The sequence below is a fragment of the Rhamphochromis sp. 'chilingali' genome (assembly GCF_963969265.1).
Source record: "Rhamphochromis sp. 'chilingali' genome assembly, chromosome: 14".
NCBI lineage: Eukaryota > Metazoa > Chordata > Actinopteri > Cichliformes > Cichlidae > Rhamphochromis > Rhamphochromis sp. 'chilingali'.
The window spans coordinates 30,563,604-30,576,634 of NC_137941.1; the positions used below are offsets into that span (position 1 = coordinate 30,563,604).

A 13,031-nucleotide genomic window follows, 5' to 3' on the forward strand; every position below is an offset into this window, starting at 1 on the left:
GGAAATGCCATCCTGGATGAAATTAGTATCGGATGTCTTAAGTTAGTAAGTTAGATTTTTGAAATGTTCCTCCTCCAATGGCTGAGTGAAAATGAAAAATAATTCTGAAGCATAAAGCATATAGTACCATTATATTGCCTTTAAATACATTATGTGCCCATGGTTTACCACAATGAGGCTGTTTTAAGTACTTTCAGAATGATGCAAATCTTGGTTTTCACTTCTCAAATACATTTTTAGGGTTTTCCAGACAGATTCTATTCACTAATGAACAACATCACGGAGGGAAATTTCAGGAAATACACAGTAAAGTTATTCAAACAACATAGTGATATGGTTAATAAGATATCAGGTTAAAGTTGGTTAACTGTGACCAGTAATAAAAATGACCTAACTTAAGGAATGTGTTGTGTCTACACCAACAACTTGTCTCATAACAGCAATTGTAAATTGTATCATAAGGCACTTTGTTACTGGCAGCTTGTTGTAAAAACACATTTATTCACATGTTTTTAGTTTAATCTATAAAACAAGCAGTTTAACTGGCATAAAACAGTATTTTTGCAATATGATGAAAACTTATAACTAAGAAATGGTAGGTATTAAAAAAAAACTATCTACAGCAGCTGGACAGTATCTGAAAGTCATGTTCTAGAGAAATAAAAAAATAATCAGCAAATACCTGACACAGGATGTGAGAGATACACCTAGCACTTTGCCAAGGTAAGAAGGAAAAACTCCCTTTTTAAAGCCACGGCCAGTTGGGTGGGAAGAGAAAAGCAGAGAAAGACAGGACAAAGGATACACATGGGAGAGAACCACAGTTTAAATTTAGTTTTTAGAGGTATAAACACATGGAGACCAAAAAGAGAGGTGTGAAGAAGAAGCCCTCAGAGCCTTTAGGCAACCTTGGCCTATAGCAGTGAAACTAAGGGAGGATTTAGGGTCACTTGATCAAGCGCTAACTATATGCTTTATCAAAAAGGAAAGTTTTGAGCCTAATCTAAAATGTAGAGAGAGTGTCTGTCTCCTGAATTCAACCTGAATCTTTTTCCGCAGGAAAGGAGCCTGGAAGCTGAAGGTTGTGCCTCCCATTCTACTTTTAAAAACTCTAGAAACCACAAGTAAGCTCACAGTCTGAGAGCAAAATGCTTGGAATAATACAGTACTATTTAAGAAATCAAGTGTCCTGGTTATTCAAGACCTTGCATGTAAGGATGTGGATTTTAAATCCAACTCTGGAATTAAGCGGGAGCCAGTGAAGAGAAGGGAGAATTATGCTCTCTCTTTCAAGTCCCTGTCAGTACTTTCACTGCAGCGTTCTTGACTAACTGAATGCTTTTCAAAGAACTTTTAGACAATGATGAATCACAGTCGTCCAGCCTAATAAATGCACCAAGTAACACCATGCATGACAATACAATAACATCTAGAAAGCACCTGGTAGGAAAAGGCTTCATTTTTCAGCATGACTGTGATACCAAACACACTGTCAATACAGTAAAAGCATAGCTAGATAGAAAAATTCCCAATGGAGCACTATCAGTCATTGATTGGCCTCCCAAGTGCCTCCAATAAAGAGCTTTGACTATCTTTCCAGAATCATGGAGCACTAGTCCTGAAGACATCTGAAAATTACAAGAATGCTTGCATAAGTTGAGGCTGTGTTGAAGAACAAAGGTGGACATACTAACTGTTAGCTTTCAAGCTTGTTAGAACTGAGGTAAGGGCAAAAAGAAGATTTGCTTTAAGGGTTTGTGGCTTGTGTGCTATAATTTCATGTATGTTTGTGTAATTTGATCATTTTGAGCATTCATTTTTATAGCAAAATAACATTTTACATAATGCGCACCTTTCTAACGCTAATCGTTAACAAGGATTGTCAAGAAAGTAGGATTTTGGTTGCAGTTATCTACTACAAAATGCTTGCACCAAGAATATATGTGTTTGTTGTTTGCTACAAAGCAAAAACTAAGCCTTTCATTTTGTTTTATGGCTTAACAGTTTAAAAACTCTAGATTTCACAGTTGCATGCTCACATCTCTTGCAAAACTAAAATAAAAACTGAAAAAGAAAATGTTTCTTGTTTCATAAGATCATATGATGTGACATACATGTGCGTAAGTTTCAGTTTGATGTACACATTTGAGGTTGGCAGAATTTCTCAGTGGTCAAGAGGACTCTGTAATGTCTTCACTTGTCACACAAGTGTTGCACGCCACATTTCTTTCGATACTGTAGTTCAGTCCAAGCAGCTATTAGTATGAATAAGGCTAATCGTCTGTTTTGAAATGCCAAAAATATCACCAGAGATTCTCATCATCTATTTTTTCTGTTGTTATTTTAGTGAACAATGTTTGGTCCTTTTCATAAATAAACAAGTGTTACGAATGTTCTCTTTTTCCTCGACAGATCAGATTTTGTCCACCTTGAGTAAATTTGCCAAGCCCAGGGTGCTACTCTTTTTCCTTGTATGCATATTATGCTTTTGCCGTAATAAAACCAGCAGCAGTCGGTACTGCATGCTATAAATCCCCTGGAGGGTCTTAAGGACATTTATTGTCTTTTGAATTTTTAGTTTTAAACCATTTTCACTGTGTTGAGTGGATTAAAGCCAAATTTGTCAAAGATTTTTTTTTTTAACTTTTTTTGTTTAATTGTGGTGTAAATTCATTAAATTAGCCTAAAATGGCTAAGCTACAGCAATGCATCCACCTTTATGCCTTTGGACAAAAATTGTCCCATTGAAACCCATTATAAACGCTATTTTTCACGCCAGAAAAAATACGGTCAAAGGGGTCGTCAGGTTTCCAGCTTGGGTTTCGTTTTGGACTACAGGCCTTAGAGTTGTAATTTTTTTATTTGTCCACCGGGTGGCGCCCTTGCTTCACATTTGACCTCTGCTGGAAAACAGCGGGCTGCTTGGACAGACCTGCCGGAAATGACGCCTCTTTTCCGGCGTGCAGCAGCGGCTTCGCCCGCTGATCGTGCGGACCATTTTTTGGTCCCTAGGACCATGAGAGGGTGCATTTTTTTTTTTTAGTCAACAGGAAATGACGTATTTGTTGTCACGTGGTATCGGACGTGTGGGCTGGAAAAAGCAGTCCCCGGTGATCGTGCCCCGGTGATCGTCGCGACTTACCCCGGCAACATGCACTTATTTCGGCCTAGAGGAGGAGCATTTGCCGCCTGGAGACCATTTTCTGGTCCTGAAAAAAAAAATAAAAGGCGATCGAAATGACTGTTTGTGCCAATCTTTAGTCCATCTAAAGGCCTAATTATAATAACAATCAAATATTACTTCAAATGTTTTTTTGGGAAAATATTTAGTTTTTTAGTTTTTTTTTTAGTTTTTTTGTGATTTAAAGGGTTAAAACAACGAAAATATAATTAAAACTTTATATGAATATTTCAGGGAGAAGTAGTTTTAAAAGACTGACCAATTTAAAGTTAAAAAAAAAATTTATATTTAATATTTTTATTGCACTTTTTGGGCGTGGTCGATAGTGTGCATTTTATGAAATGCGCTCCTGGAAAAAAAATAAAAGGCGATCGAAATGACTCTTGGTGCCAATCTTTAGTCCATCTAAAGGCCTAATTATAATAACAATCAAATATTACTTCAAATGTTTTTTTTGGAAAATATTTAGTTTTTTTGTTTTTTGGGGCTAAAAAAACAGGGCGCTCATGTAATGAAACTGGGATTTAAAGGGTTAAAACAACGAAAATATTATTAAAACTTTATATGAATATTTCAGGGAGAAGTAGTTTTAAAAGACTGACCAATTTAAAGTGAAAAAAAATATGAATATATAAAGTTTTTATAGCACTTTTTGAGGAATGGACATTTATTGTCGTTAAGCACAAAGGTGGATGCATTTTTAAGACGCCTCCAGGTGATAAATATATACATGAAAAACATATTCTATGTCATAACTACTGTGAAAATGTTTTTCTGGATGTAATCCCTTCACTTTGTAAAAGCTTAACTAACATCACAAAAATAATCTCTTTCTCTTGTAAATCAGTCACATGAACTTTTATTTTGATAAGATAAACGAGCTGGATGATGACCTGTCAACCAAAATGAAGAACACACCTTAAAAGTAATATTTACTTATGGTGTTGTATTGTATTTTCTAAGTGCTCTGAGAGAGGCTGAGCAGACAGTTCTGTGCAGGCTGCTGACAGACAGCAGCAGAAATATATTACTTGGATAAAAAAGTGGATAAAGAATAAATAATTGCCTTTTTTCTTGGTCTCAAGAGATTTCATCAGGAGCCATGGCCACGCTCGGACAAATCATCTTCTACAGGTGCGACCATGAGGAATATTTAGTGTTGTCATTCAACTTTGAAAATATTTAGGTGTCTCCAGTGGTAACCGAGTATGTTTGCTTTTACTGCATCAGTAGAGAAAGAAAACATCTCACTTTTGATGTTATTTGACAGCTGTAGTTGCTGATTACTTCTAAAGTTTCAGATTATAATACAACAACATGTTATTAAAGATTAAACTTATGCTTCACAACTAGTTTAAATATGTGATCCCTAACAAAATAAAAGTTGCTGACAGTCTGTCAAAGAGAAATTTCTCCTTTAAATTTCTGTCAGGACAAAATATTAACATTTTTGAACCACAAAGAAAACACTTACAGAAGAATTGAAAACAATCTCCAGCTTTCTTATTGCAATGGGGTTTTTTGTCCTGATCATCACGAGACCCAAAAGACACAACGCATGGAGCCCAAACCCTACAGTTCCAGGAAGAATAATAGAAGCTATTTGAAGAACTGCTATGAAACTAATCTTTAAAAACTAATACTATGTGTTTTGTTACAATTGCACTTGTGTTTTTCTTTTTGTACAGCATGCTCGTCATCATCGTCATACTTAGTTTCTTCATCATCCTCTTCTTCTCTCTGGCCTTCTCAAGTAAGACCCACAGATCTGTTTGGATCCTCTTGTCATTAGTGATGGCTCGGTGAGGCCTGGGGTGATACATGGGTGTGCTCACCACGTGCTGTGTTTGTCTAAACTAAAATACAGTTAATCCATGTGGACGGCAACACGGCACAGCACAGCATCGAGTGTTTAACTGTGAATATTCATTTGTATCTGCACGTGTGATGATCTCTAAATATTTGTGAGGCTGACTTTCCACTTGACAGAAATAATGTTGATAGCCAAGTAACACATATACTCTATATTCATGTTTCATTTCCTTGAGAAAATGTTTATGTGTGTTTAGGTATGCTCGACTGGTGCTGGTTTAACATGGTATTAAGGGAATATTGACTTTAAATATCATTTGATAGTTTCATTCATAACCATGGTGCGCCTGAGTTTTTACTGTGGAATCCTGTCCTATATGAACCTGTGAAATTGGTATTTTGGCCATCATCTTGTTGATGTCTTGAAAGTGGGCGTGACTATATTTTAGAAGAATGTGTGAAGCTGATATCTAGCTAGCATTCAAGCTAGATTAATTGGCATGTTAGTTTTATTAAGTTACAAATTTATTAAATATGTGCAATGTTATTACCTGAAAAAAGGACTTCTTTTTTTAATTTAACTGAATGCCAAAAAAGATCTGATTGTGAACCAAAGGACACGCCATGCTCATACAGTAGTGAGTCATCAGTCACAGAGTAAAAAGCATACCGCACTTTGAGTGGGTTATTTTTATAAATGGCACGATAATTTCCAAGCTAAACATGATAAAGTCATAATACTACTGACTGAGACCATAAAGGCATTAGGAAAATATTTACTGAGGTTATAAATCAAGTGAGAAGTAGATTTCTTTTCCTGACAGCTACAATGGTTGCCCTCTGCTGGTCAGTAGAAAGAAGACAGGTATAGGACATTTCCACCCTGGCTTTGTTTTTCAGACCTGTATGCTAGAAGCATCTTTTATATACAGTCTATCTATCTGTGTCTTTAGAATTTAATCACTTTTACTAACTCAGACCCCTAAATAGTCATAGCTTTGCTTGAACTATCTCTTGAAATCACAGTCTCTATCTCTCTCTCTCAGGATATGTGAATGTGAAAAATGTGAACTTGTCCTTAAAATCTTCCTGCTAAAAGTTTTATAACTGCCAAAAGCAAACAACACTTTCACTAAATATCATTTAAATCGGTTATTAAGTTGTCAACAAATTGGAACTGATTCAAATGTGCTAGTCTATAATATGTGTATAAAATGTCCACATCCCACAGAGCCCCAGTCCAATGTGATAAGCAGCAGTACAAAGCCTGTCGCCAACCTTGGTGAGGATCAGCTGCTCAGCTGCTATCTTGACACACAAACTTCCCAAGACAAAGTGACAGTGACCTGGAAGAAGACGGACCTGAACGGCCTGGTTTACTTTTATCAGAATGGAGCTCCGGATCTGACGAATCAGGCGTCACAGTTCAGTGGGAGAACTCAGCTCTTCCCTCAGGCTGTAGTCACAGGCAATGCCTCTCTGCTGCTGAGGAATGTGAGACGCAGTGATGAGGGGAAGTACACATGCAGCATCAGCTCCTCTAAAGGTGGAGGAGAGGTCAGCATTCAACTCAGAACAGCAGGTAGGATGACTCACTCTTCAAGATTAATTGTGTGTTTATCTAAACATTCTTTATTGGCATTCATTAGCAGCATGGTTTGCAACACATTGGAATAAGATGGTATAAGGGTATTTCTAGTTTTTGTAATGCTGGGAATTTTAACCAACGTGCTGTTCTGAGTAATGTGAGTACTGAGTGAAGCTTCACTCTTGATTGCAATATTAATTCAGGATTTTTTTCTTCCCTCTTTTATTACATCAGCTTTTTCAGCGCCCACTTTCACCTTCTCAAATGGCACCCTGTCTGCTGAGGCAGTCAGTTGGTTCCCTAAGCCAAGCGTTTCATGGTTAAACCAAACTGAGAACATCCTGAATGGAAGCTCCACTTTCACAGAAAACTCTGAGGGGATACTCAGCATCTTCAGCACACTGCTGTCGGTCCAAGTCAGTGACACCTACAGCTTCAGGATTGAAAACAACTTGGTGATGTCTCTTTCTGAGGCAACTATATCAGGTAGTCTATATACTTTTACATTGACCTGATACCAAACACATTTGTACTAAAGGACTAAAATTCATCCTTTGGCCTATCTTTTATTTATGGAGGTGTAACACTAAGTCAGAGGAATATTTCTTCAATTTAAATCAAATCTACCAGAAAATAAAAGCAAATATATGTATTAATAAATATATAGCTAGGCAAATAACATTATAGGTTTAAAAAAAACTAATTATTTTTCATATTTTTCAGGCTCAGACGTTTCATGGAGGACTTATTTCACCTTCAGTGCTGCTTCATTCCGTCCAGTTGGATCACTTTATCTCATTATTATGACCAGTTTCCTCTGCATCTATTATGTGACCTTTTGACACACTAATGTACACAAAAAAACACAACAGATATAGACAGATACTTCCCCTGGCTGCATATGTGTGTGCGTGTGCTGCATTTAAGGTCAGGATATGTCCAAAGTAAAGACTGATATTCACAAAAGTGGTCCTCTTTGAAGATTGTGTAGCTTTACTTTAATGTAATTTATTACTGCGTGTGTTACAGTTGTGTAGTGCCATTTAACTCTGTGCTGGATGTTTTTAATAGTTTATCTATTAACTTTTAATATTATTTTTTACATCCTCTAATGCATTTACAGTGTGTGAACTGAGAGTTCCATTTAAATTATGTCAGTAAAATTCAGCTATCTTGACTTTGAAATTTTACTTTAATGCAGACATGTAACATAATGAAATACAGAAATATAGAAACAAAACAAGAAAAACATTGAAACATTTACATTTTAGCACATTTTCTGTGACAGTTTTAATGTCTAATTCTAGAAGCACTCACTTTATTTCTTTAGAAAGCTCTACCTCTAGTTGCCTTACACCTTTCATTTAAATCTAAAAACTACAGACAGTGTCCAGTAACCGTGGCAGAACTGTTCAGGTAATCTGAACCTTTCAAATAAACCTTAAACACCTCAGTCTACAGAAATCTGTAGATTCCTCTTGGATTTTGTGCGGATGATGTTTGCAGCCGTTTATTCATACTCGATTTATACTGTTGTTCTATTTCCATCATCTGATGTTTTTATAAATGCTTATTGCTCTAATTCCTCTCAACAAATATATTTTCACCCAATGAGACTCTGATTAATGACGCAATTTTAAAAAATTAAATAATTAAAGTTTTATTTTTGAAAAATACTTTTTGTGATGTCAAGGGTGACAGTGTTGCTTTAAAATGTTTTTTTTAACTTAAAACCTTTGAAAGTAAATCCTGGGGAATTGATGATTGTGTCCTCCTGTCTGTAGTGACACTAACTTTGCCTGATTAGAAGTCTGCATTTGGGTCCTTTCCACATCCACAGCACAAAAGCTTTATCCCTGGTGGTAGGTGTCAGTTTAATTTCTCTGGTCTGCAGAGGTCCTCCATCAAATGTGTTTTCTGCATCAATTTATGATGAAAAACCTGTTACATAAAGGAAAACACAAAGCTAAAAAATCAGCCAATAGTTCAACATAATGCAGTGAGTCACATCCCGTATTGTTTTTCAAGTATTTGGTATTGTCAGCTTTTTTCTTTTAGTATTATCTTATTATTATAGTATCATCTATGTATCTGCCTGGTGTCCGGCTGGTTTTGTGCCTTTTGTTACCTGCTTAAATGTGCATATGTCACCTATTTCCATTATTTTAGTTGAGTTATCTGCTCCTGGATTTTATTTCGACTTTACTGTGTTTCAGCAAGATCTCATGTGCAAAACTTTTTCACACATCCACGTTTCACACCGATTTTTAGGAATCGCGTACATCTCCACTATTGAGGCTGACTGAAAAGGAGAAGTGTGAGCAACACTTCCTTAAGATTAGTTTGTCATCTAGAAACAGCACTTCGAAACTGGAACAAACTTGGCTCACACATTGTTCACAATCTCTCTTCCCTTTTCCTCCTTTGCGTTAAATGTGGCTTCTTCTTCTTCTTCTTTTCTAAGTAATTATGCTTCTTTAATGTTTTTCTTCGGGTGAACTGAATCAGTTGTTAGAAATCCTGGTGCCGTGCTGTAAACACAGCCAGCTATTTTTGGTGTTGATGCCATTGTCCCAAAAGGTGATTTCGTATGTTCCACAGATTATAGGACGACGGGTCATTTACAACAGTTTAAAGCAGCGGTCCCCCCAACCTTTTTTGCGCCACGGACCGGTCTAATGTCCGACAGTATTTTCACGGACCGGTCATTAAGGTGTCGCGGATAAAAACAACAAAAAATGATACAACCAAGACAAAAACTGTGATATTTTGTAAATAATAAACGCGAATTCACTGTGTAATTGTGTAACTATTTTAGCAGCGTCCTCCTGAAATGCGACAACAACATTCACACCGAACGCGATAGAGGCAGGCAGAGCGTCAGGCTTACATGTAAAGTCAATGGAAAGGCGCGCTGACCCGCGATTGCGGCTCCCGCGAAAATTCGGAAGCAGATTTGCGTCGCGAAAACGCCAAAACGCCTGAAACGCGCGTGAGTGTAGCGCGTTTCAGGCGTTTGACTCGCGAAAAAAACCACGCGCGTGAGTTTATGTGTTGCATTTTGTGCATACACGCGTTTCGCGTCCCCCCGCTCGAGTTGGAAAAATCTGAACTCCAGCGTCAAATCGCGCCGCGACAACCAATCAGGAGCCTGGTGACGTGGCTGTTACCTAGTTCAAAGGGGCAGATCCAGCCAAAGCCCTTTATTCTTCAATAGAAGGAAGGCTAATCAATGCCGTAGCAAACAACCCGTAGCTGTACGACACCAGCTGCTTTCTGGACCGAGACAGGAATATAAAGGACCGAGCTTGTAGGAAGATATGTAAAGAGATCGGGCAACCTGGTAAGTTCATTCATTTTTCTTAAGTTTTCTCTAAAGTTTTCACTGACCCGGGGATGCCGCACAAAAGCTAGCAAGCCACCGCTATTTTCCCACTGACGTACAAATACCGTTCTGCTTTTAGGCATGTTGTCATTTAAGAATATATTTTATTGTTTATTAATAAACAGCACACAGTGGTCCCGCTGTTCATCCGTCACTGCCTCTTTTTTTTTCTTTTCATTTTCTTTTTTTTGCACCGGACAGCATTGCATTCTGCAGCCTGATTGACAAATCTGCTCCGTGTCGTGTCTCCTGCGCTTGCCAAATTTATCATGTTTGGTTTTGATAACCATCACGTCCAATAGAAAAAACAGCACAAAAACACCCATAACTATGAGCCTCATTCGGAAATACACACCTGCACCGCGAGGGAAAAAGGCGCACGAAAGTGGCAGGCAGATGAAGACAAACGGCGGCATAATAATACTTTTACGTTTTGCAATCCACAAAGGTTTGCACTTTGAGAATCAATTGTGAGAACTGTGAGTAATGTTCATGTGTGTGTGTGGAAAACAGTGTATAAAGTGCGTGGCCAGGGGCTAGTTATTCTGAGAACCCCTGCTGCAATAAATGAGGGACCACTGTCTACTCTACGATTATTATTTTCAACCTGTTAACATTTAATACTGTATTGATAGAACCAACTGATTCTGCAGCAGAGCATCCCCTGTTGCTTCTCCTGGCTGCCCAGTCCCTGAGCTCCTGCTGCTGCACCCACAGGTATGTACAGCAAGCACTGATACCTTTTTAGTCGGTGGGTTCCCTTGTGATCACCTTTACTAAATATCTACAACCAATCTGATTATATCCTGTTTTTGGTTTGTTTGTTTTTTTCAATGTTGAAATTAAAATCTGGTAGCAGCCTTCTCATTTCTTTGTGTTTTGTGCTGTTTTACAGGCCCACAGGGGAGGACGGCTCCGAGGCAGATGAGGGACGGGTCCCAGGACGGTCCATCGGTGGTGGAGCTGGCCATCCTGGTGTCCCTGAAGAGTCCACACCAGTCTCCAATGGAGCATTTCCTCCTCAGCCTTGTTCCTGCTCTGGAGAGCAGCTGGTCCTTTTTATTCCTGTCTCTCTGTAAATTCTTATATTTTATATATTTATGTTTAATGTTTTTCTGTTTGAGAATTCTAATATTATTTCAAATAAATTTTTATAATGACTAATGTCTCAGTTCTACTACACAGCAAATGTTGGCACACGACTTGACACATGTAGAATTTATTTCATATTATACTAATGACAAAATATACTAATACAGTGGGATGCAAAAGTTTGGGCAACCTTGTTAATAGACATTATTTTCCTGTATAAATCGTTGGTTGTTACAATAAAAAATGTCAGTTAAATATATCATACAGGAGACACACACAGTGATATTTGAGAAGTGAAAAGAAGTTTACTGGATTTACAGAAAGTGTGCAATAATTGTTTAAACAAAATCAAGCAGGTGCATCAATTTGGGCACCACAAAAAAGAAATGAAATGAATATTTAGTGTATATCAATGTGTGTGTCTCCTATATGATATATAGGGTGCTTTTGTCTGGACGTGCTTCTCATCCAGAGCTGCACAGCACAGAGGGAAGTTCCAGCGCTCCTGGAATCCCTCTGTGATGGACCGCCAGTCTCCAGGTGAAGGCACAGCCATGAAGTCGTCCACTAGACAGTCCCAGGTGGCCGTCGCTGCCTGGGGGGGGTGATCTGGCTCACCGTGGACACACCGACTCTGTAACTGAACGCTTGGTGCTGAAGGAGTCCGCGGTGACAAGGAACCTGGACAAAATTGTTCAAAATCAGTATTATGTGTACTGCAGTTACAAAATACATTATTCAAATTCCAAAATACTTTTGTGATGTCAGATTTAAATCACAAAACTTAAATCTTACATAAAACATTTTGTAATTATAAGGATAATTACAAAATGTTTATTAGATCATATCTAAAACAGTTGTGTTTTATTTTAACTTTAACATATCATAATTTGATTGGTAGCAACTTTTACCCCTACAGTGAGCCAATCACTCATAATTCCTAAACATGTCAATCAGGTAGGAATGAAGTGAGACATTAATAGAAATAAAGAGTTGTATGTTGACATGTAGCCCTTTCCTTGCTGAAATCATTAATATTTTTGAAAAATTAATCTGTGATAAGACATAGCTTATCAAGATAGAACCATGTAACTAAAGATGAACCAAACTGTTCACAGTTTTATCTAACTCTGTTTTAATAAAAGGCTGGTGACCCCTGCTATAGAGTCTGACAGCTGCAGGGATTATATACAAATACTCAACTATACCAGAATCAAACCAGGTCTAAATAAAAAGGAGTGAGTATCACTACAAAGGTTAACTCAGTGGTCCTAATGCTACAGTTTGATATCAGCAAACACCGAGCGCATACATTGATGTGACACCACAGCCATGCTATCATCGCAAACACTGATAACAGCATAAATCGAATTAAATCGGGGCTTGATGAGACCTTCTGAGTATCACTAGAAATATTATAAACAGTCGTCTCTGTACCACAGTTTGCTTTCAGTAAACACAGACAGCATTCACTGTTAGCATAGCACATCCATGTTAGCAGTGTGTAACTGGATGGTTTAGCATATTAGCACAGGTATCAATAAAACACTTTTACTAACCTCAGGCAGACGGACAGGCGCTCTGCAGGTGGGATTGAGCGCCTGTAATTGGTGTTTAGGCGGGCGATGCTGGGACCAACGAGGGAAAGCAGGTCCTCAAACTGGCCGACGGTGATAGCGCTGGAATCGGCTGTCATCCAGGCGCAGCTCCTGGAGCAAATGGTGAAACTCACCAAACTGCTCACACCTCTGGAGGACCTGATGGACCCAGGTACGGCGAGGATGTCCTTTACGCCGCTGCTCTGCTCTCCACAGTAAATAGAGAAGGGAGACTCTCTCTTCAAGCACTAGCTCGACACCTGCCATCTTGCAAAGATACCTGTCTGGCAAAACTTCCTCCCACATCCCTCCCACATTTCCGGTTCACGCGCGTTAAAATATGATATTTTGGGGCGCGATGGATTTTTCTTGGAC

General features: G+C 38.2%; 1 protein-coding gene and 1 long non-coding RNA gene across 2 annotated transcripts; both read left to right on the forward strand.

Annotated features, from left to right (window-relative positions):
• Window positions 1–4,283: 4,283 nt before the first annotated feature.
• Window positions 4,284–7,423, forward strand: vtcn1 (V-set domain containing T cell activation inhibitor 1; the record flags this gene model as incomplete). The annotated part of the gene is made up of 5 exons (XM_080903811.1): window positions 4,284–4,315; window positions 4,870–4,934; window positions 6,225–6,575; window positions 6,816–7,067; window positions 7,305–7,423. 5 exons carry the CDS (start codon window positions 4,284–4,286, stop codon window positions 7,421–7,423), a joined length of 819 nt encoding a protein of 272 aa, XP_080759937.1.
• A 2,290-nt stretch (window positions 7,424–9,713) lies between these two features.
• Window positions 9,714–11,101, forward strand: LOC308410417. The gene is made up of 3 exons (XR_013974181.1): window positions 9,714–9,924; window positions 10,602–10,683; window positions 10,862–11,101. It is a non-coding gene; the product is annotated as an uncharacterized lncRNA (long non-coding RNA).
• Window positions 11,102–13,031: the final 1,930 nt, after the last annotated feature.